Here is a 24868-nt window from a genome sequence, read left to right on the forward strand (position 1 = left end):
ATCAGTAGAACTCAAATACTGTACTACATCTCAAACAGCTATTTCTCAGATGGGGCTACTAAAAATTACACTCCCGTACCACTTAACAGTATTCATATCTTTTCTATCACCGTTACCATGCAAATTGCTCTTTAAAAACTGAAATGCAAATAGCAACTCAAGGTAGCAAAGGTTTTCAGATTGGTCATTTCATTCTAGCTATGTAAAAGTTTTGTTTAGCTGTATACTGGAACAATGTGTACTACTACTAGGATAATCCATCTCAAAGGTCCTGAAAAACAGGGAGGTAAATTAGAGCACATATATCTTATATATGCAACCACATGTAATATCCAACTGTAGAATTAGAAAAAGGCCATTTTGATTTTATTATGAAGGCAAGACAAAAAGAAAAGGAAAGCAGAGAATCACACTGTGTTACAGTCAGCTGGAGAGATGGAAATTATATGGTACTATGCAACAAGTAAGTAAAAGACTGAATGATTAAGATGAAAAAATAAAACAAAAACTATGTGAGTTACACAAGGACATGAAATTCCAGCAAGTCGCACAAGAACTCTTGTGTTCCTTTTGTGGAGATCACCTGGTGAATGTTTTTAAAGATGAAGTATTACAAGGTCCAACATATCTCCATATAGAACATCACAGTAGATTCTTACACAAGTTTAATGGAACTTGGTAAGTTAAAAATAAAATTCTTACACTTACCATTGTGGTAAAAAAGAACTTTTCTGAGCAAAACAGAGTTATTCACACTAGAAGCAACAGAGCATGCTTCCAATGTCACCAGCTGAAATTTACAACTATGTCATGTAATATTATGATTCTTATTATTTATTTCCATATACAATAGCCTTACAAATCCTTCTCAGTGGACAAGAACCTTGAAATCCACTCTATATTCCAACATTATAAAAGCAGGAACTGATGGAGAAGTAATGATTTCAGTTCCACATTCAGCAAAACAGAAGTTCATCAAGCAGTCCAATTGCATACATTATGCTTCTAGTGAACTGAAGGGAACTGGAAAGTATGAGGCTTGACATCCAACAAAAACATGTTATTTAGAAGAACTAATGGATAGCTATCATAGCTAAATCTTTGAAAAACCTTGTCAGACAGCTCAACAATTTGTTGAATTTAGATAAAGACAATAAAAAATTCAACATTAAAAAAACAAACTTGCCAAATTCTATTTAAATGTCCCAGTTAAGTGACTAGCACTTCATCATACGATGAAGCTGCAACAAGTGAAATTCTGGTTATATCTTCGAGAAAAAAAATACAATAATGTAGTCAAATATTGGAAAGGTTGCCCAGAGACTATGTGGAAACTCCTTTAAGGTACCAGAAACAGGTGGACATGGACCTGCACAACCTGTTCTAAGTCGGCCTCGTTTTGAGTAGAAAGAGGGGTTGGACCTCCAGAGAGCCCCTCTAAACCTAAATTATTCTGTAATAATATGAACGAAAAAGATAAAAAACAAACAGAAAAAAATTATCTTTCTTCTTTATCTCAAAGAAGATGCAAGCTGTAGTTCATAAACAAAGATGAAAGCTTGTCAAAAATGTATCTAAGTCAAAGCCTCACAGCTGAAAAGTGTAAAAAAAAAAAATAAATTCCCAACCCAATTTGTTTTCTTCTAAAAGTGTAAAGGGAACTGGACGTAAAAGAAAATTTTCAAAGCAACACCAGCAGTCCATGGGGGAAGCAGAAGAATACAGCAGACCAGGACAAGCCAGGACCCTTGAAATTTTTAGAAAGCCCTAAGAAATCTGATTTCAGCCACCATTTACAAACTCAAGCTAGTAACCTTTAATTTTAGTACTGTTACTTAAGAGAACATTTTTTTCCCTTGCTTCTCTCCACTGAATAAATTGCATGCAACTTCATACTGATTAATAAATGTAGTAAAAAACCCTGAAAATTCTAAAATACTAGAGGAAAACAATACAATTCAATCTGATCTAAAGCAGTTTGTCTCCCCTGCCTCTTTTTTAGTAAAAGCTCATGAGAAGCTTTACACTCTGCACACCAAGATGGCAGTATCCATTAAGTTCCACTATAGTATAAACTTTCTGACCTCCACCATGTTGAGGCACTACTATTTATACTTCTGCATCAATTCCGTATATTCAAGACATATTAAAAGACATCAAGTCCATAAACTTTTCTGACCCTTTTCTGCTGCTTAGCTCATTAATGCTGAAAGCTATTAATTTAAGAAATGAGTGGGTGATTACCTCTTGAAGAACTCTCTTCATTTTCAGAAGCAATGTCTTTACAGCTGTGCAATCTTGCAGCATCAATCTGAAGGGCAAAGATTCAATGCCTCCACCTTCTTCCAGACCAGTAAAAGGCCACTCCACAGATGGGCTGCCAGCCAGCTGGCTAACACGAGGGTACCTGGCTTCTCCTTGGTCAACCTCCTTTGACAGCTTCAGAGATAGGTTCCTTACAAGACAAAACAGAAAGATCAACACTGAAATATGAAAAAGAACTCAGTAATTTTAGGCTTTTAGTTTGAGTTTAAAGACACATTACACATTCACTTTTTGAGCCTGCTAGCATGAATGGCCTTTATAAAGTACACGTAGCCATATGGTGTTAGCAATAAAATATGCACTTATAAATGTACCATTTTCAACAGGAATTGAAACCATGCTCTGTCCCATGCCCTTCAAAATAAAGCCATTTTCTTAAAACAAAATATTCTATGGGCAAAGCTGTTATGGGTCTATTTTACTTCAGTTAATGAAAAAATGAATCTGTCATGCACTTTCAAAAGCGAAATCATGTTCCTCCTTATGCTTTGACTTCGAAGTCAAACAGAAAAGAAAACCACCAAAGAAAATACTCTCTTCTGAGCTAGCCCAGTGACATAAGATGAACCTGCTTTATTTAAAATGGAATTTGAAATTTAATTAAACTGTACTTACTCTGAAGTTTAGTTGCCATTGAAGTGGCTAAGAATCCATTAAAGACAACAAACAGAAAGCTTCAGGAAGATTATGATGGACTTCAGAGGTAATGGAATACCATTATTTTGCTGCGTACATATGATCTCCAATATTACAGCAAGATATAAGACTTCCCCATGCTGGAGCGAGTCCAGTGAAGACCAACAAGATGGTGAGGGGGTTGGAACGCACAACAAATGAGGAGAGGCTAAGAGAAGCCAGCTTTGCTCAGTCTTCCAAAGAGAAGGCAAAGGGAATCCCCATGGCTGACCAGAGCAATGTCCCCACTGTGAGAGTACAGAGATGATGCAGCCAGCTGTCCTTAGAGAAGCACAGCAGTGGGATGAAATCCAATGGAAAGAAGCTGGAATACAGGAAACTGTGACTAGACCTAAGAACTTTATTTATTTACTTATTACCATGAGGGTGGTCAAACAAAGGAGTAAGAGCTCAGAGATTCTATGGGACGCCCACCTTTGGAGATATGTACAACATGATGTGGCAAGTCCTTGAGTAACCTGCTCTAATGCTTTGAGTAAGGGCTTTGAACAGAGACCTGGAGAGGCCCCTTCCCACCCATTTGATTCTATGCTCCAGAGGGCATAGATTCATCAGCCAAAATCAGTCACAAAGAGCCAAAAGTTTAATAGCAGAAAAATAATTTAAATAGAGATTACTTGACATTTTGGTGGAATGTCGAGAATGTAACTAAAACCACTAAGTATTTTTCTGGCATGAAAGCATTCACAACTTCAGTGCTGTACCTACTTTCTCTTCAGCCAGCAGGGAAAAAGGCCAAATCTGCATGGAGAATAAATCTGAGAATGTGGCTGCACTGTGCAACAGTAGTATATTAATTACTACTAAATTACAAAAATGCTGTAACAGCAATGCATGACACCCATATTCATACTAAATTTATTCACTACAATTAAAGATGTTAGCATAAGTAGTGAAGAAAATGACAATTATTATCCATTTAATGTATAGTTCTAATTTTCTATTCCATTTGAATTTTCATGCAACACAAAACTGAGTCTGAATTTTAAGCATGGCCATATTTTGGAAGGACAAAGAATATTTTTCTACATTAAATTTTCCTTAGCTAACTTTGGTTTCATAGAAACCAGATACAAGAAGGGATTAATATGATTTCTCAAGACAAGCAATTCCCAAGGCCATACTAACAAATTGGAAATGAGGCTACTAGAATTATCTTTCATGGATGGCTCATTTTTGTATTTTGCAAGCTACATAACGTGCAGTAGGGACAATGTGTTAGATCGAGACATGCACCACAGATCACATATATGGACAGATGCTCATGATGGCCAACGGAACTAAAATTTTCTAATCCAGCCTTTTCAAGACTCTCATAAAACAATGAAATTACTCTCTTTTAATTTTTAAATACATTGGAACAACTTTTTGAGTATAATATTTTGTGTCCTTTAAAATAACAATCCAAGGTGAATGGTAAAGGTGCTATTGACTGAAGGATATTAAGCCACTGCTAATTCATAGCCTTAATTAAAGAAGCCTCAGGTATAAATCATGCAAAGAAAAAAAACTTCTAACTGAAGTTTCATAACATAGGCCACTTTAAAGGGTTTATAAAAGAAGTCATATTCAAACTATTGGAATGTACACTTACTAAGATTTATGTAACCAGAAAAGCACATTATTTAAATTGAGTAAGACGAAATTACAAGATCCTCTTTTTTCCTGCCCAGTGCCTGCAGGCTGGGAAACAAATTATTCCTTAGAATATTCTGCATATTCACTTTGCAAGTCCCGCCAAAGTTCCATCTTTCTCATACTCCTGAACAGGCATCTTATGTGGATAACATCCTGACACTGAGAAAGGACTAACTTAAGATGTAATTCCTCCCTTTACGCTATCATGGAGAAGAACTGCTTATCAATAGCAATACTCTGATGGCCCAGTGATGAGACAACAAGGAGTAGTCTTGGAGCACTGTCATCCTCTCTAACATGGAAGAGATGCAGTGTTTATGTATAAGCTATAAATGTACTAGAAATACAGAAAATCTTAATTTCAACTGAAGAAAATACCTTTAATGACTTCAGTGGACTTTATATTGATATTATACTGCTCAACACACAAAATTACCATCTTTTCAAACCTTGTACTAAACTATGAAATGCACCATAATAACTTATCACCACTCACTGTCATAACACTTTAAAATCTAACTCAATTGCTACTGGAAAATAGCAAGTCAGAGTTGGCATACAGTGAACATTCAGGTCATATACTACCTCTGAACTGTCTGAAACAAATATAACTGATTTGTGACAGAAAAACTCTTCACTGTCTGATACAACTCTTTCTATTCACTGCAGGAAAAAAAAACCCCAAACTTATTTTAAATTCATTCCAGAGTTGATACTTCAGCAAGTTCATTATTAACAACGTCCAGGTGGCCTATTACTGTATTATTATGGTAATCCACTGCAATTCATCTCAAGGCAGCAGTATAGATCTAGTAAGGAGGAAAAAAAAATAGAGTTCTTACTAAAAGTAGAGGTTTCCCCTTCACTAGTAAAGCACCTCTTTGGCTTTGAAGTTGGAGAATGGGCTGGTTCCTCCACTGGCAGTGCAGGAGCTTCTTACAGATGGCCAGCCCCCTTCACCTTACAAAGATGCGTATATTGTAATAAAAACATTTCACAAGCAAATGTCATCTGTGACAAACTTCTGAAGCTGTGGATAAAAAGCCTAAAGTTCTTTGTTAATGACTAAATAAAATGTATTTCATTTAAATGACAAAATTAATTCTATAATATTATCAACATCAAAAATTCCAGAAAAGTAATTTGGTTACTTTCAAATATATGGCTCCTGTCTGAGTTTTAGATTTGCCTGACATACACACACAGTTAGGCCATGTCCCTGCTTTAATAGAACCATACCTGAAAATGTTCCCGGGCACTGAAAGTCAGTCAGTGTTAAAGCACTTCTGAAATGCCTTGACCCAACCCAGCTACCACACTCTCAAATGATTCCCTGGCATGGTTTGGTTGTCAGGACAGGAAAATTAGATGGGACCACTCCATTCTGGAGGATGTCAGTTGTGCAGATGTGCACTAAAGAACCATCCCAGTAGAAGTCACCTCAAATCTCTAAGCGTGACTATGCAGCCATCAAGCTCCATCCAAGCTGAGATGTGAAACCAAGCCAGACTCCTAGGCAAGAGAAGAACCAGCATGTTTTGAAAGGTCTGAGATGAACTGTGGGTGCAGTGGCAAATCACAGCTGAGAAGAGTGGTAGGAAGCTACTCTTGATTTTCTCCCAGGTATTACAGACTTCACTTCCCAGATAAAAAGTGGTTCCCATATTGTGTTTGATGGAGATCGGACAAAGCCCGACAGATGGCATACTTAAAACTCTGCCTAGCCCTCTAGACCACTGTTTCTAGGGAAACAAGGTAATTCAAGGTGCCGAAGTGGTGTCAATCTAAAGCCTGTGGAATACCTGCTATACAGCTGCATGTTACATCTAAGGGGACCAGAAATGACAACAGAGAAAAGCAAGCTTAATGTCAGTAGAATTTTTGTCACCGTGAAGTCTGAAAATGCACAGAAAGTTTGTTACAAATTTGTAAATTTTAAATAGGGTGAAAACCTGTGCAAATCTGTACTTCAAGCCTGCTAGCTTGTTTCTGTTTTATCTAGACATATCCACTGAACACCGTGAATATATTTCCTCATTTCTAATGGATACAAAACCCAGAAGCCTCAATATCCACATTTAGCAAAATGGTAGTGCCATTAAGACAGAGTTCTATTTCAAAGCAGTCTTTATTGAAATAGTGAGATAGCATTAAAATAATCAATCAGTGACTTTTAGCATTTTAATATCCTCCATAAATCCAAGGCAACTACATGTTCACTAACTGAGGAAGACAAAATTGTGCAGCTCTTTTCAAAGGTTCTTTCTGTTAGGAAGGTAGAAGAACAACTTTCTTATTCCAAAGCATCTTTAAAGGGGTTTACGGGGGGGGGGGGGGGGGGGGGGGGGAGGAGGAAGGATCCAAAGATTTGCAACTTGAGCTAATGTGAGTTATTCTTCCCTTCTTACTGATCCTCAGATCAATTATTTGAAGAGCTTATGGTAATTTGAACTTCACTTACATAATGATTTCCAGATTACGTGGAGTTTAATCTTCTTAGTTTTCATCAGCAGTGCTCAAGAATTTGCTATAGCAGAATTAGCCTAAACTAATACAATTGGTCCCACAGAGTCTGTACTTCCTGATACCAGATTAACAGAAGAGAACACATGTAACATTGTGGGCAACAGGAAGGCTCTGCAAGCACAGCAAAAGACCCCTGTCTCTATGGCAGGAGCTGAACATACTTTCTTTCTTCTCTGAGGGCTTAGCTTCTAAAGCAGGGTCTTGCAAAAAGCCTTAAATCATTTATTTTCAGTGTTTGAGTGTGTAATTCTATCTGTATATACTCACATATAAATACAGCATGTATATATACACACTTTTTAATGTATATGTATAGTTACAAAATTCAGGCACACAATCATATATAAACACATATAAATTTGATCTTCAAATATTTCAGCAAAAACACTCTCTTATTTGTTCATCACCTGGCCCACCAGGAAATACACGTCCTTTTATAATAGAAAAATGTAATTAGTTCCATATAGAGGTTATAACCTGAAATTCTTTTTCATGCAAATCTAGATAGCCTTCAAACTGCACAAGAATTTTCTTTTTTCTCACCAACAGCAAACAGATGAAAGGGATCCTCACTGAGAAAAATCTTTCATTACTATTTTGAGAAAGGTCCCTCAGCTGGACCATGTAAGACACATAAGAGCAATTATTTCTGATTTTTAGAGAAAAATCTGCTTACCTCAAACACTTCCAAAACTCAGTTCAAAGCACTCAATGGCTCACTTACAATGACGTACGTTATAGTCAAGCGCTACAATCAACCCAGACCAAATATTAATCTCTGTGTAATCTCTTACTAATCTCACTTAGTAAGAAACATATTCCATCCCAAACAGTTTACAACTGAAATACATGGACACCTTTCAGAAAAAAGAAAGGTCTTGCCTCATATTTAGCAGAAATCAGGCATAAACTTTTAAAAGCATGTTCCTAAATATTCCAATGGGCATATCAAATAATGCACTGCCAGATGCCTAAATATTCTCAAGCTCTAGTCAAGGAGGATAAAAATTGTCAAACTCCTTACTCAGTTCTGAAACTGCAGCCTTTGCAATAATGAAAAGATAAAAAGGTAAGCAAAACATAAACACTTGGCAAATTACCTGTACTAACATTCTTTGGCATCAAAATTTATACCTCTCTCTGTCTCACAAAATTTCTCAACATTAGTTCTGTTCTAACGGAGCATGCTTCATTAGTTATAGGGATGACACCTCAGAATATTAAACCACACCATGTCACAAGGTACCTATCGTTTGACATTTTACAGCTTTTAGAACTATGTATCATTTATTGATGCTCTAATGCTATGATATTTCAAGGCCAGCCTTTTACAAAAATGATGTTCGGTACCTGTCGCTATCAAAGTAGCAACCACACAAAAATGGGCACAAAATTCTAATGGCTAGTGCTGCCGTAATTTAAGACAGTGTCAGCTTTTTCCATTATAACCCCTTTTATTTCAAAGGTTTATATCAGAGCCATAAGGACTTCCTTTGGACTAGAACCTGGTGATCATGAAATACGGAATAAAATTTACAAAAAAAAAGAAAGGGAAAAAAGCCCTCCATTTTTCAGCTGATGGTAGAGTACAGCTGATAGGGGCATGTCAAGCATTTCTTTCCTTTCTCTAAACCCTACAGGAGTCATAGAGCTTTGTTTATACCCCCTGATCTAGCACACAGAAACACAACTCTTGAGATTTCAGTTCTTTCCTTCCTCCTGGAATCTATTAAAATAATTAAATGTGATACAAATAAGATAATGTAACACCATACAGTAAATGGATAACATCCAAAAAAATAGCTACTTGGAAAAGATTGGTGGGGCTTATTTAATTTCAAGTATTAACAGTGCAGTAGTAAATAAAACATTACAGACAAACCAGGAAAAGTCTGGGCATTGAGAGTATGGTAGAGTTTCAGTCTTTTTAATATTTTTTCCCTTTTTTTTCCACCAGAAAAATTCAGTAGGGGATCGTTCCTGAAACTATTTTACAACAGGCATACAAAACATAAATTGCAGTTTAATTATGCAGAAAAGCAAGCAGTAGCTCAAATTACATCTCTCATTGGGATATAAACAAAAGAAGGTTTACTTTTTATTTGGACAAAGGATAAATCTAGCTGCAACCTTCATAAACACTATGTACTTCTGACTGGAGACAACTTCAGCAAAGATAAAAGCTAAAGGCACTTGGGGTCCTCTCCAAAACTCACTCCTAATGTACCCCATGAAGCTGACCAACTCATCTCACCTGGGACTAGAATAGCAAAATTTTAATCTAATCTGTTAAAGAAGACAGCCATTCAAGCGTGCCCAGTAAACTTTATGATATCGGGGGAAAGGAGAAATACAAATCTTTTTTTTGCAACTGTCACCTTCTAGATTAAAACAACACTTCTCACCTTTGATCTCTGTTCTCAATGCTTGAGTCTTGGATTTTAGAAACTGTGCAAATGGAACATAAAACTTTCAAGTTATTACAAGGTTAAAAAATGTAAAAGCAAGCTGGAAAATCATAATGGGTACTGGATATGATGACTGCCTTCCAAGAAGCACAAGAAGTGCACTCCTTTCAATTACCAAACTAGTTTCCCTTGCCTAAAAACAAACTGTCAAATACTTCCTACTGTAGGTAAGCATTTTTTGCTACCAAGCCTTTTAAAAATTCTGCTCAAAATTTTGAATATTTCAAAAGAAAAAAAAAAAGAAGAAAAAAATTTAAAATGTTTTCTGCGCCTGGTAAGAAGCTACTGAACTGTTAGTATAGACTTCAGTTAGAAGACAGGTACTTCAAAAAGCAAGGTTAAATCAACTAGAAGACAAAAGGACAGCAGGGTTTGAAACAAATATTTACTTAGTGCCTAGCAGAAGTCACCGACAAGCGTTACACAGGTAGGACAGAATTCCAATGATACCAGAAAATTATGTAGAAAATCGATTTACTTTATAAAGAAGACAAGTCACTCACTTCAAGTCCTGTCTGACTTGTTTTTAAAATATTTGGAAGCACTTAACCTAACATTACTACTGAGTAAACCAAGATAGTATTTTCTGATGAGGTTATTAAGCATTAAGAACACTTGTGAAGCAAACAGGCAGTTCATTGTACCTTGTATTGGCTGAGATGCATAATAGACTGTTTTAAAGGTCCAATTAATATTTACCAACATCCCCATAGTGGACTACCTTCATCATTCTGCTTGCTTTCCTTGCATCCCAACCGCTACCTGCCTTCATCCTGGGCAGGTGATTCAGGGAACTCTTCCTGGACTGGGTCCAATTACAGAAATGTCTTGGCTGCAGACTATGCCAAGGCTTGAACACAGATACAGACATCTATATAATCATTCTACAGCTTACCATGCTATAGTTACACATGTTCCTCCACCAGCAAAAATGCACATATCTACAGGATTAGATGGCAGCTGAATGCCAGGGTCTATAAGAAAGAGGACTAAACCACCAGTGGAGGTGAGCAGTTAAAAGTTGAGGGATGCCCTATAGAAAAATCAGGCAGTTAAAGCTCTGCGGGTGTTCAGAAGATTCCAACCGATAATCCTAAAATTTATCCTTAGCTCTGTACATTTCCACATAGTGAAATATATAACGAGTAATATAATACAATCACCAAAATAACCAATTATTGCAAACACAGCTTTCTGAGTGAAGATAACCTTCAATACTCTCTAATGGAACTGACACAATGCACCTTCATTTTGGTGAAAGTATATGATTAAACAAATGTATCCCTTCTCATTGTCCTCTAACAGTTTAAGAATAATAAGTAGAAAGAAGTTATGTTTAAATTCAGAGGATATTTTCCACCTGCTTTATGTAGCAAATTCGATTAATATGTCAGGAAGAAACTACAATTTTAAAACCCATCCTATTTCATTACCACATAAAATAGTTGGAACCTAACGTTATTGTTAAAAAAGCTTTTATGTTAAATCCTCCTTTATGACCAATAAATGAAAGCATGTAATGGATTTAGGCACATAATTTATACAGAAATCCAGAACGTGCATGTTACTATATATTCATTCTTAAAAGACAGCAATCTACTAGAAAGGGTTTTTAATGCTTAATTTGGATTCTTCTGTATGTTTTTTTAGGAAACATTATTAATTTAGTATTTTACAAAATTTCCAATTCCACAGACAAACATAAGAGCCATAGTGACTTCAAAAGTTTGATTTAAAAAAAATAACAAAACAAGATGAGAAATCCAGCACCAATGCTAATTAAATACACCAGTTATTTAGTGAAGTTTGCTGACAAAACAATTCATGCTGCTCCTGGCACAGCAGCTGCAAATACCATGCTTTTTTACTAGCTGACTACTCACATATGTGTGTCTATGTTTGCATGTACATATGTATATTTGGGTTATATTATCAAGGAGACTCAGAATATCCTGAGTTGGAAGGGCCCCACAAGGAATCATAGTCTAACTCCTGATTACCTAAAAGTTAAACCATGTATATAGAGAAATTGTTGAACTTATAAGAAAGCAAGATGAGAGAGAGAAATTACCTTCAGTTCACTCACTGATTTGAAATCTGTTGTTTCACAATTAAGAGCTCAAGGCAGACTTAGACACAAAATAATATGTATTTTTCCCACAATTAAATAGTATATACTTTCTGGGCTCCAGCCAAAACTGAACATAAATGAAGTGCATAGAACAGAAGAAATAAAGAATGTACTTTTAGAGTAACTGCATAAAAGCTACCCCAGATCTGTAGGTCTAACACTTTGAATTAAACCATTAGCTGGACCTTGTCTATGAAAAGTGCCAGGTACCAACATAAAATAAATAGCTCATATCCAGATGTATGTCCTCTTAGAACAAATGTAAGAAGCTGAGCGCTTCACAAGCACAGAGTTGTCCCAGGAACCACTCACCTTCCAGAGATTCAAAGCCTCCCCCCTTCTCTTCTGAATGCTGCACAGCTCAACACATCAACTTACAAAAGCTGCCATTGGCATGAACTGAGGCCGATAACTTTTAAAGAACAAATTCCCAGCTACATACAGGGGTAAAAGCTTGTAAGTTGTGGGACCCTTTGGGTATTATTTCCTTGTCAGTGTCCTCTCAAAACACCAGAGGGCTTGTATTCCTTCAGGTGAGTTTCACTTACAAGACAGGTGTTGCAATGTGGGCAACACATTAATTGGTGAAATTAAACCCCTCCAAAAGCACATGCTCAATTTTTTAAACCAAGGCATTAGAGGCCAAACAAAAAGCAAGCAATAAACTAATTAATGTCTAAATTAACCTAATTGCTTTGTTCTCACATGACATAATCAATCACTAAGTGCCACAGCAGAAATGTAATTTTATCGTACCGTGAAACTAGCCCACCTACAGATTTCTCTGCCTTTGCCAGCATGGTCTTCAATGTTTTTCCTTTTGATTGTAAACAACTCATTAAAAAATAATCAGAATATTTAGTTTAATTTGACTAAAGTATTGCAATAGCATTTCCATACTGCCCACTTATAGAAGAAAATATTCCTCCTCCCTCCTTTCTCCCGTAACACGACCTGCTACGAAAAAGTAGATCTAAAAAAGTAGCAAACTAAGGCCAGAGGCAGATGAAAAAGAGGTGTTTGGTTAGGCTGACTATGAAGGACCAAAGCTCAGATCTCTGAATCATATTTAAATCTCTCTAAAGTTTTTATTGGTACACCAGCACACAAAAGGAAGTAGCGTGCTACAACTTCACTACTAGCACTAAGCTGTTGCTTACAATATTTTTATGTTGATGCAGCATTACTTGATACATAAGTGCTTACAAACTATGTCCCACCAGAAGTTTCATTCTCTCTACAACGCCTCATCTCTCTCTTCACTTCCAGGACATAAGGTCACCTGCCTTTTCACTTTTGTATTTTAGATTGTCACATTAAAATTAAATGTTTAAGTTGTTTTCTTTCTGGTTGTTACATTCTCTACTTTGAGGACCCTGCCTGAATTGCCTGAATATTTGGAGTTACTGTAATTGCTTCTAGTTTGCAATGCCAGGCCTGTTTACAGTTGAGAATAACATGAAGAACAGTACTGTGCGAAATTATGCAGGTTTAGAAAAGGTGCATCTCACTGAAAACATATGGCCCATGATTTTAGTTTAATGTCTGATGTCTGAATTCTTTTGCACTGCACATATCCAAATTTTAAGCAGTAAATAACAGTAATATTCAGAAAACAATTTTTTTAACAATATGGTTATAACCCGTACTATTAATTTATTCATAGTTGCAATAAATAGGATAATGAAAAACCACACTTGCAAATGTTGCCTTATGCCTGGACTGTCTCAGCTTTAAGTCTAATGCCACAACTTCAATACAATATACAATAGAACACACTGTTCAGAAGTGCTCTCTGTGGATCATTTTGGTGGGTGTCCTTCTTAAGGCTTACACACAGGTGCAAATACCCATCTCCTGGAGCCATACCTCTGTTTCCAGAAACTGCCTATGTGAATGCTATCTCATCTTCTCTTTTGTGCACACTGAAGGGTATTTGACATTTAAAACCAGATAACACTGGCTGGCAGCAAAGGGGAAGGTTTCTATTCACCGGAAGCCACATAAACACCAATCTCTGTCTTTGCTCAATTGTCTTTTAAACAAAGCCCTGAATGCAAATACTGCTCTGTCCAAAGATAGTAAAGATGATAAAAGTCTCCCTCTGCTCTGTGACATCTCCCAGGAGAGGCAATCTCATTCTGGTGAACATAGTGAAGGGCACTGTTCAAAAAGGAATAAAGTTCATTTTTTGTGACAGGACTGACAGATGTTACATGTTTGATATATGCGCACTGTTTTTCACTTGCTTTGTGGGGAGCCGATAGAGAAAGAGGAGCCAGGTATCAAATTATTGCTAAACCCCCCCTTGATGTCACAGAACCATAGGGAAGCGATCAGCATTCACTTAAATCCACAGTTCTTGGGCCCCTAAAATCAGAATGTCACACCTCTGAGTCTCCATCTAGCCATTTATGGAGATTTTTACCACTTAACTAAGAAGTTATTTTATTGGTTAAAATAGTAAGTAGATGTAAAGTGTGGTCAAAACTTTAGACAGGGAAGAGGGCACTAAAGACTTATGGCCTGCAGAATGCATATTTTCAGTTGTTTCTTGGAGTGGTCAGGTATTGTCCACACTCCTCTGATGCAATACAGAGGAGCAGAGATATCTGCCCTTGGAAGTTTTTATTCCATCTCACTTCTTTGGTCTACTATCACTTCTCCCACAATCTCTGTACCTGCACCTCCCACACTTTAGCATCTGTCAGCAACTCTCAAAACTACTACAGAGGTGTTACCACAAAGGAAGGAGATTATCCCCCTACACACACCTCCAACAAGCCACTTTCTTCACCTGTAAGGCTCCACTCAGCCAGCATAATAAATTGATGTAATTAGGCACAGCTAAGCTGAAAACAGGCTGGTTTAGAAGATCCTCTGACATTCACTAGAATTGAGGGTTTCAACAAAACTCCAAGCATAATCTGCAAATTCTTCTCCTTCCCAAAAGAAACACTGGCTATATTTTGCTGAAAGAAGTTTTCAGCTTGGCCAGAGTCATACAGTAAACACAATGTTTGCCAGCCAAATCTGGCAGTAGACTAATAAATAAGTTTTCCCTTAGAGATATTTTTATTAATTCTAGAAACATCACTCTGAAATTTTAGTATCAGCCATCAGATAAGATTAACAGGCTGCAACCTGCATTTTTTTACACATCATTTCTAAAGCTTTTTTGTTTCATTTTCAAGAATAAAAGCCCTGTTGGAAAAATACAAGGAAAGAGAAATTCCTAGATCAGAGCTCAGTGTAAGCAAAAATATATTCTAAATTACTTTATAATACCTGTAATATTAAAAATTAATTTTAGAAAACAGAAAATACAGTAAGATTTCATTAACCTAATGCAGATGGTTTCTCCTTCATCCCATCACTCCTAAACACAGCCCTTCACAGGAATAACTGAGAGATAAATGAATCAACTCATTTAAATGAAGACAAAAACTGTAAAATAGACAATTAACACCTTTATGTGTCAGAAAAGAGGGAACAGCCAACCCAAACCTACAGGACCTTTGATTTGCACTTGCAAAGCTCTCAGAGAGCATGGTAAAAGGTTGGAGATCTTTATCCTTGCTACTCAGGATAAGCCACTAAGAGTTTTTGACAGAACTTGCATGTCACAAGTCATGTGCTCTTGCCACAGCAATAACAAAGAAAAGAGAAAACCCGAAAATGCAAAGCAGAAGGCACAGGAATACTAACTTCATTTTTAAAGCAAACCAAGTGAGGATAACCAAAGAAATAATTGCACTTTTCACACCTTTAAGTAGAAGACGAGAAGCCTGCTTCTTACAAATGGTGATCAGCTCACAACCAACACAGAGGAACCCTGTGGACCCTACATGGACGATTAAGCTACACAAGAATAAATGATCGTCCCTTCAGAACATGAACATGAGAAGTCACTTGGATATTTAATGCAGACACTGCAGTATCAATATAATTGTTGAGGCAGCCACTGAAACAAGCAAAAGTTTTAAGGAAGAAAGTTTAAGATGTTGTTTCTTCATTAGTCTCTACTATTCTTTGCTTTTTCTCGTGCTTGGCTGACTAAGTGAGACAACTGGTAATGTTATTTGTGTAGATTACATTTTTCCCCACAACATCATCTAAACCAACAGGGTAAGCATTCTATACTTAATTACTTTATTTCCAATTTCGTGTGTGCTACATCTTTTTAAAAAAAAATACTTTGGCATTTTAATCAGCATTACATTCCAGTACTGCAAGACACACAGTGGGTAACTACAGTTGAAAATGGCACGGAATAACCAATGTGATAAAATAGCAGTTCCACACCTTGATTTATATATTTATGTCTATCTCTATATCTCTCTATACTCACCTCTGAAACCAGTGAAAGCTGTGGAAGGTTGGAAAATACATACATACTCTTTAACCACAAGATTCCTGGAATTTAATCAAACTGAAACAAACTGAAAATGCTTTTGTTTATAAGCCCGTAATATATCAATAGAAAGAGGTGTAAAATGGGTATTAGATGTGTGTGGTAGCCAGCAGTGTTATCATTTTGTGAATATCTAATACATGTTTCCTCTTTTATTCGTGTTACGGGCAGCAAAAACAATTAAAGCCTTGGATAGGTGCACTGCTTATTACTGTAGACATAAGTTAAAACACATAAACTTTTTTGCTGCTGAAACACAAATTTCTCTTTCTAAACTAGCAAAAAATCTCTCCAAGTTTTTGTACGATATGTTGTCCAGTTTAAGAGTAGAAATTTAGAAACATCAATCACAAATAATACCTGGGGCTACTGCTCTTATGTAAGAAATATTTGCACTCTTAATAACTTAGTATAGGCAAGAATTCTACTTTACATCCCTGCTTAAGTTGGCACATTTTATCATCACACTAAAGTATTCCTTAAATGTGAAAAGAAAGTACCAAGCCCCTCATTAGCACTACTGGCTACAGGAGCAGGAAATTTCATGGCAGTCATACATCCAAATGTTGGTAATAACACATAAAATATATCCTGAGAAATTTTTTGAGAGGAAGGGAAATAATGTAGAGTGAACATACAGGGAGGTACTTTTAAAGGACATCCTCTTCCCAGCCCGGGGGTCACTATTTCACCTGTATTCCAGCATCCTATCTCTGTGCATGCTCCAGCTCAGGAGGAGATCAAAAGCAATTTCATATTCTGCTGAGGCATTTCAGAGCTTATCACACTACTTGTGTAACTTCAGCTGTGGTCCCTCTTGACCCTCTCCACTGAATTTCAAATTTCAACGTCTAAGTGGAAAAAATTCCACTTCCACTTAGCTTGCCATCAGTGTTTAAAGTTGCAAAGCAGAATTAAAGCAGGGGACTTAAGAAAAGTTATCTTCTACTAAACCACCTGAAGAGTAGGAGCAGCTCTTACACTGGGGATTGTAGAGTCCATCCCTACCAGAACATTAGCAAGTCAGCTTCCTCAAGTATTTCTCAGTCATTTTACTCCTGTCTCAAAGGCCCAAGGGACATGGCAAAGCCAAACTCAACACTACAGCACCTTACAACCGGAAGTGTATTGTGTCCCCACAGTGGCCTCAGGGCAGGGGGAAGTAGGGAAAGGGTGAATCCATCCCAGCTAAAAAGCCTAAGAGCTGTTCCTGCTCTAGGAATGAACTAATCCTGATATGTTTTTGAACGACCAGTCTAAAGCTCTAGAAGATTATTCCTCCTAAAAATATTTTATTGCCTTCCTCTATTTCATGGTTGTAGAAATTAGGATAAAAACTTAGATATGTAAGAGAAGGAGCTTCTTGTAGCAGAATGCTGGGATCTATCTGATGTGACAAAGTCTACTGCTGATGAGGGGAACTTTTTAGGTGAAAAAAAAAGAAATCTCACTTATGTAAAGGTGTGGATTTTACCTCATACCACCACATATCTCAACCCATTGTATAGACTGCATAAGGTAATTAATTAATGCTGTTTGAATAATGGGCCATATATGATTTCTTTAAAGAAAGGTGTGCTCATGTTTATCTGAGGAGACCCTTATTGTTAACTTGAAGATATACTAAATCCTTGAATGGGAGTGTGCTAATTGTCCAGGCACAAGATATGTTAATATTGTTAACTTGAAGATATACTAAATCCTTGAATGGGAATGTGCTAACTGTCCAGGTGCGAGATATGTTAATGAGTTCCCCGGAAAGTTGATGAATAGACATGAGCGACTTGTATAAGAGGGGGCTGAAAGGTTCCCTTGGTGTGCATGACTTTGGTGGAGCACCCCCATGCACCCAGCGCTGCCGAATAAAGATAACCTCTGCTCACTCGAATATTGGTGACTGATTCTTTAAATCATGTTTCTTGACCCTTTGATGATTCCTGCCATACACGGACAAATTGCACTTAGGTAGTTGAGAGCAGGAGGAAGCTCTCAGCCACCCACAGAAACAATGAATGCAAGGGCTCAGGTAAAACCAGGCAGAAGAGAAAGGGCATCTAATAAAAAAAATACTCCCTTCCTCAAGGACTTGTATGTGAAAGCAAAGGGTACAGAAGAGAAGTTATCACTTCATTTTGTGCTGTGAATCCCCTAAACTATCCTTCCAAACACATTCCAGTAATGCCAGACAGATGGTAAAGAGTGATTTCAGTGGTTCTAGGTGAACACACCTGGCTAAACGCCTTATTATTCATTTGTTTCCCTGATCCTATCAAAGACATTCAAGAAGTTTGCCTTGCTAGTATTTTCAACATTTATGTATATTTCCCCCATTGTACTTGTTTTCAAGACACAAAACTTTGCTAATGGACAAAGGAATGGGAAGATGTTTCTGCATTAGAACTCACTGGGGCCATACAGTTATAAGAAAATACAAATGTTGTTTGAAGATATAAGTGACATCTTTTCCTGCTCTTTAGGGACAGCTGCTTGGAAACAAAGGACAACAACAGAATCTAGTCTTTGCTGTCTGAATGCGCAAACCAGGAAATACTTCTTGGTTTAGATATTCTTTCCAAACTTGTGATGATTGTTACTCAATGTAATAAAAGCAGTCATGATTCATGTCAAAAATAGGATGTACTGTGATAAGTGTAATTGTTGTACCCTGTGTAAATCTGGGACCTGTATCGCAGTTGTGGTGAGTGGGCACATGTGGTTCTCCTTTAAGACAATGTGATGGCTTCCCCTTCCCCTGAGGCAATCGCTGCTTGGAAAAGCCTGCCAAAGGACATAAGGAAAGGGAACCATGCCGGAGAAGGCCTGCTGAAGGAGACAAAGACCTTGAGATTTGAAAAAGCGCACCAAAGGAGAGCAAATAGGAGGAGAAGGTATACCCTAACGACCCAATGGGGAAAGAGCAGGACGAACATCCGGTGAGAGGAGATTAGTCAAGATCTGGGGATTAAAGATGCTGCTTTTAGGACTCAGGTGTGTGTGTGGTGGAACTAATTGAGTTCTCCGCGCACCCAGCACTGTTTTTGCTTATTGTTTCTCAACCTAAATTGATTGAACCCAAAATAAAATTTTTTTAATTGTTATCGTTTGTAACACCCAAAATCATAACCAGGAAAACTCTCCAAACCAATGACAGTTTAGAAAACTGACATGGGTTTATTGCAGCACTGGGTGCATGGAGGAGTAGAGTACTTTCATATTCTTAGTACATTACATATTCATTTTTACTCACACACAGGATTGGTTACAAGTTTCTTGCTTCTAATGCAAATTAGTGCGCATCCTCAGATAGCACTGCTGAAGCTTTTTACCAACTACACATCCTTCAGAAGCAGGGGTTTTCCCTCTTTCAGGGAAGTTATTTGAGTTGGAGGTCATGATCTCCCATTACCACTATTACCTTTGCCTTACTTCAAACTAATTTTCTGAGGACTGCAACACCTTATCAGCTCATCTCCTTTTGTGACCAGAACTTTTTCACTTGGAGACTTCTTTATGCATAATTTACATAACGGTGTTTTTATCATTATCTTTTCTTTGTTTTCCAAGGTTGGCTCCCTTGATTGGAAGTCCTTTCATTCATCACTTTTGAGGACTTGAGATGGTAGGTTCTTGAGAGGGTGACTCATTTAAAGACTTGAGAGGATGGGTCAGCATGACATGAACTTTGTGCACATTCTTGTTTAACTAAGTCAGAGTTCCATAATTCCAGAGTTCAGACAACATGACAAGACCTGTTATTACTGTGCTTTGAAAATTCTACCAAGTGCCAAAGCCCAAGAGCCACACCACACCACCAGTTCACTACTTGCCACTGTTTCCTAGTAGAAATGAAGGCTGAAAAGACAAATAAACATCAACACAGGCATTTCATAAGAAAGTGGACCATAGAAGCTGAAATAAAAACCCTCACTGAAACACTAACAAATAGATAAATACATGATAACTAACTATTCATGGAAAAAGAAAATCAGTAACTGAGAAGTGAAATTTACAGTAAGAGTAATTTGACTGTCTAACACAGAGAATGACAGCTCTGAAGAGCAACAGAAAGAAACTGTAAATATGTACAATATATTAAATAACCAGTGATGAGAGGCAACTGGAATGACACTCACATCTGTGCCTTACTTATCACTCATGACCACCCAAAACCCATGAAGAGAGAATGACAATCCTGCTCTACAAGCTACATATCCTGGTCCTGCAGTCCAAGCATATGCAAATGATAGGATAAAGTAAACTAAATGTAGGTATTTTAGGCTCAATTTCAGTTTAGCATCACCTGTGATATTATATAGTTCCAAGCAGCCCAAGTGAGAACTACACAGCTGCAGGCAAGTCCTGACTGACAGCCAAGAGAAATGGTGAATTATTGTCACCCATATACAGATGGAAAACTTGGGCATAGACAGATTATGTTTCTTGTCAGAGCTGACTTGAAGAAGTTTGATGTCAGACTTTGAAAAAGAAACAAAGCATTTCAATGAGACAAGCAAGTTAATCAGTGAAAACTGCTTCAGAGTATTTATTTGTGCTCAAGTGTGTTTGTACTTGAAAACAAGCAAGGGGAGAGTTTAACTGCCATTGTTATACCTTTCCATCCCTTAAGAAAAAAAAAAAACAACAGAAAAAGGAAGAATACCTAGTAACATCCTGAAGTTGTCTTCAGCACTAGTTTGCCCAGATGTATTGCTTTTATGAAACCATCACTCAGATTTACTTGATTACACTATACATTCTAGAGGATGCACAAAATAAATCAACTGCATTCTAGAAAAACAAAAGGTTCTGAAATACTTAATTGGGTACTATATTAAAAAAACCCAAAAAGCATTAATTATGAAAATAGAGATCTGAACCGTACTAGGAATGTGGTTTTTTTACCAAGCTGTCAGTTAAGGTTTTTGTAAGACAGCTCTTCCACAGACAAGGACTGCTATGATGCATCCATGCCTAAAGAAAGCTGCCTTCGGGAAGGGGTAAAATTTTATTTTAATCTAGCTCTAAGTTTATCTCGGCTACAGTGTTTGAAAATGACTCCTGGAACCATAGCCTGACTGAAACTCTCACCTTTCCTGTTAATTAATTTAGGAAAATCTTTATGCTTAGGTCAAACTGTTTCTAAGAACCCTAAATTCATTCTCCTGCCTATGAAGTTAATTAAAACTCAATCTCTCAGACCTATTCTTTCCCAGATGAGCCTCACAGTAACTTGCAGCTTGCATAATATAAATAATATGTATGCAACTCTTACAATGGACTCAATTCAAGACACAAAACACTTGACATATTAAAAGTATACTTCTTGACTTATCATTCAGCACAAATAGTTCCTTCTCCATCCTTCCTTTGTTGCAATTTTTTCAGCATACAGACATCATGTTAATCTTCATGTATACTATCATATTTTTTGCTCATATCTAGAAAGACTGAGTCATATATTTGTTTATTTTCTTTAAATACCTTCCAGCATAGTAGAAACAAAAAGATGGAATACAAGTTATTTATCATTCTTGTAAATGGGGAAAAAAGGGCAGAAGTAGGCACTCAGCTAAGGGGAAATTTTTTTTAATAGAAATAATATGGGGGAAGAAGAGAAGAAAAATATATATGATAACCTTAGAGACAGCAATAAATAGCTAATTGTTGCAATTTTAATTGCATTATCAGTAAAATTTTCTAATTTGATGAAGAAATTAATGGAAAACTCTCTGCCACATGGTGTTTCTTCACAGAACTGAGATTTACACCTGTCTTTTTAAATCCTTGTAGTGAAAGGGCATAAAAGCAGTATGTGATATAAACCACTTCATACAACCTCATTTTGAATAAAAAACAATGATTTTATTTCACTTAATGTGAAAATCCTTTCTAACTGTTAATGTTTTCATAAAGAGTTCAGTCTCCACTGTCAGAAAAATTTAAACCCCAGAGGGAACTTCTGAAGCATAAACAGGATTAAGACTTCTTGATGCTTTTTATGTAACACATTTCAGACCCCAAGATGAAACACTTCAGTGTATGAACAGTTCCCATAAGCCTTTTCTATGCAGATGCTTTTCTTTTTTATCCCAAAGCACAAATACAGTATAAATAGCAATGACAGAGTTTCAGCCTTCATAATGTTAGCTTATTAAATAAATATTAAGGATCACATAAAGGGAGACCTCCCATTATAATAATGTACAGCAGGCTGTGGTTCACTCCCTATGGAAAATACACCAGACATGCTCTCCTGCATAAAATACGTAGCTGAGAAATTCAAATTGTGAAACCTTTGTTCTTCTGCATGTAAATTGCCTTCTCAGTTTTGTGTGCCAGAAGGGCTTGATATGCCAAAAAGAAAGCAGTCAGGAGGAAAAGGAAACAGCAGGAAGTAGGATGTGAATTTGGTGTTACTCTAAAAAGCACTGAATACATTTAAAATGTAAAAATCAGTAAGACAAAGAACTGGGTAAGTTACTGCTGCAGCTACCAGGTGTGGCAGATATTTCTGAAACTGAGGCAAACTTTGCAAAATTGTTGCAATTCTTTCAAAGTGAGGTTCATGGGGGAATAACCAGGCTGAGGAGCTGGTAAAATACAATAAATGGCTTCCTCATGGTGACCTTGCCTCCTCCAGCAATGCTCCATGAACAAACATGGTCACACATCTTTGTATGAAGAATTTTCACCAGAACACATTCTGATGGACCTCAATTCTCCCAAATTGACACGGCTATCAACACTTAAAAGGGTCATCTTTCAACAAAGTTCAGCTTTTGGGTCAATTTTATCAGTCAGGTCAACATCATCTTTGTATGCTTTCTTGGAGGAGAAGTGAACCATTATCAAATATACAACATCACAAACAGTCTACTATTTAATTTTTCTTTCTTTTACTGCTCAGTTATAACAGCAATTGTTTAATACTACTGGAATTAGCTCATTTTTCACTGTAAAAGCAAGTGTTCCAGTTTGTGTTGTAATTAAACAGTTGGAACTAAACCTTTCAGAGCCTCTTTTTCATTGAGAAAGTAAAAAAAACCCAAAAACAAAACCAAACACCAAACAAAAAAACTCACAAACAAAAAAAACACTGAATTGAACTAAACATACATTGAAAAATTCAAGGCAACCCATGAATGTAGTCTGCTATGTTTTGCCACCATCATTGCTCTGGTGTGGAAACAGCAATGTAATTGTGTGAAGTAAGTTTCTGCTTCGGACTAGTGTAAAGCCACTGGAGCTAGCAGGGAACTCACACCAGAGCTTCCAACCTTTTGCTCAGCTTTCTTTCCTGCTTTTTGAAGAAAGAGAGGGTTTGCTTTCTTTCCTGGACATAAATGTTGGTATTTTCTAAATTGAAAGCTGTCTCCTTGACTGTATAAGCATTCTTAGAGGGTGTTTACCCCTACAAAGCCTAAATTTTGGTTACAGACAGACAAGAGTTTAGCTCCAGTAGTGTAAACTCTGCTGCTCTCAGTTCACGACTGTCAAGAGTGTACAAAATGCATATATTGTATCAGGGTACTAGACAAAAAAAAAAAAAAAAAAAAAGTAGATCTTCATAACAATCTGTCTTTTTTTTCCCCCACAAAATATTCATCATCACATGTGAAAAACACACTTCAAGAAAATACGAGGAAGAATTTTGGTTAGAACAGAGTCTACACCATAAGGATTTATTTTTCTATATTTGCAAGAATGAACACCCGTGACTTTTTAATTCTCCCCACCCCCTCATCCCCAAATATTTGTCATCACATCTGAAACGCACACTTAAATAAAAACTGAGAATAATTTTGGTCAGAACAGCGTCTACACCATAAGGATTTGTGTTTCTCTCAGTAGTTAAGTCATTCAGCACACGGGAAGGAAAAAAAGAACAGAATGAAAAAAACCACAGAGCAGTAGCCACTGGCCACATTGGATGGCTTTGTGTGCTATAAAATTTGGGACACTTTTACAGGGAAAGACATGGCTAAAATTGTAAATGCTCACAGGATTCATAGAATCATAGAATATGTCGAGTTAGAAGGGACCCATAAAGTTAATAAGAGTCCAGCCCCCTGCTGTTTACATGACAACCTAAAACTAAACCATATGACAGTACTGTGCAGACACTCCTTGAACTGGCAGATTTGGTGCCTTGATCACTTTCCTGGGGAGCCTTTCCAGCGACAGACCACGCTCTTTGTGAAGAACCTTTCTCTAGTGTCCAAACTTGAGCTTCCCCTGATGCAGCTACACCATTTCCTATCACTGGTCACCAGAGAGAGATGATCAGCACCTCCCCCTCCACTGCCCCCCCCCGAAGAAGTTGTAGACTGCAATTAAGTCACCTCTTTCTTGCTTAACAAAGCAAGTGACCTCAGCTGCTCCTCATAAGTCTCATCCTTCAGGAGTTTCACCATCTTGGTCAGCCTCCTCTGCACACACCCCAATAGTTTGATGTCCTTCCTACATTGAGGCCCCCAAAACTGCACACAGTACTCAAGGTGGGGCCACACCAGTGCACAGTAGGACAATCACCTCCCTTAAGCTTCTTGCTCCTCTTGTTTACTCCTCATGCTGTGTGCATTAGTACAGAGGCATTTCAAATGAGCTCCAGAGTACTCAGCACATCATGGAGCAGACTGAAGAGCCTCACTAGCACACTGTCCCTCAAAC

At 37.2% G+C, this 24868-nt stretch overlaps 1 protein-coding gene across 3 annotated transcripts in view; it reads right to left on the reverse strand.

The window, feature by feature from the left end:
• The window catches only part of CCSER1 (coiled-coil serine rich protein 1), a 708879-nt gene that overhangs the window by 431718 nt on the left and 252293 nt on the right, over positions 1 to 24868 (reverse strand). For all 3 annotated transcript variants that reach the window (XM_040599449.1, XM_040599460.1, XM_040599455.1), the window contains exon 6: positions 2245 to 2455. In XM_040599449.1, the coding sequence (XP_040455383.1) occupies positions 2245 to 2455 (211 nt within the window). The remainder of the gene's footprint in view (positions 1 to 2244; positions 2456 to 24868) is intronic.

This window comes from Falco naumanni, chromosome 1, assembly GCF_017639655.2.
Source record: "Falco naumanni isolate bFalNau1 chromosome 1, bFalNau1.pat, whole genome shotgun sequence".
In the NCBI taxonomy this organism is placed as follows: domain Eukaryota; kingdom Metazoa; phylum Chordata; class Aves; order Falconiformes; family Falconidae; genus Falco; species Falco naumanni.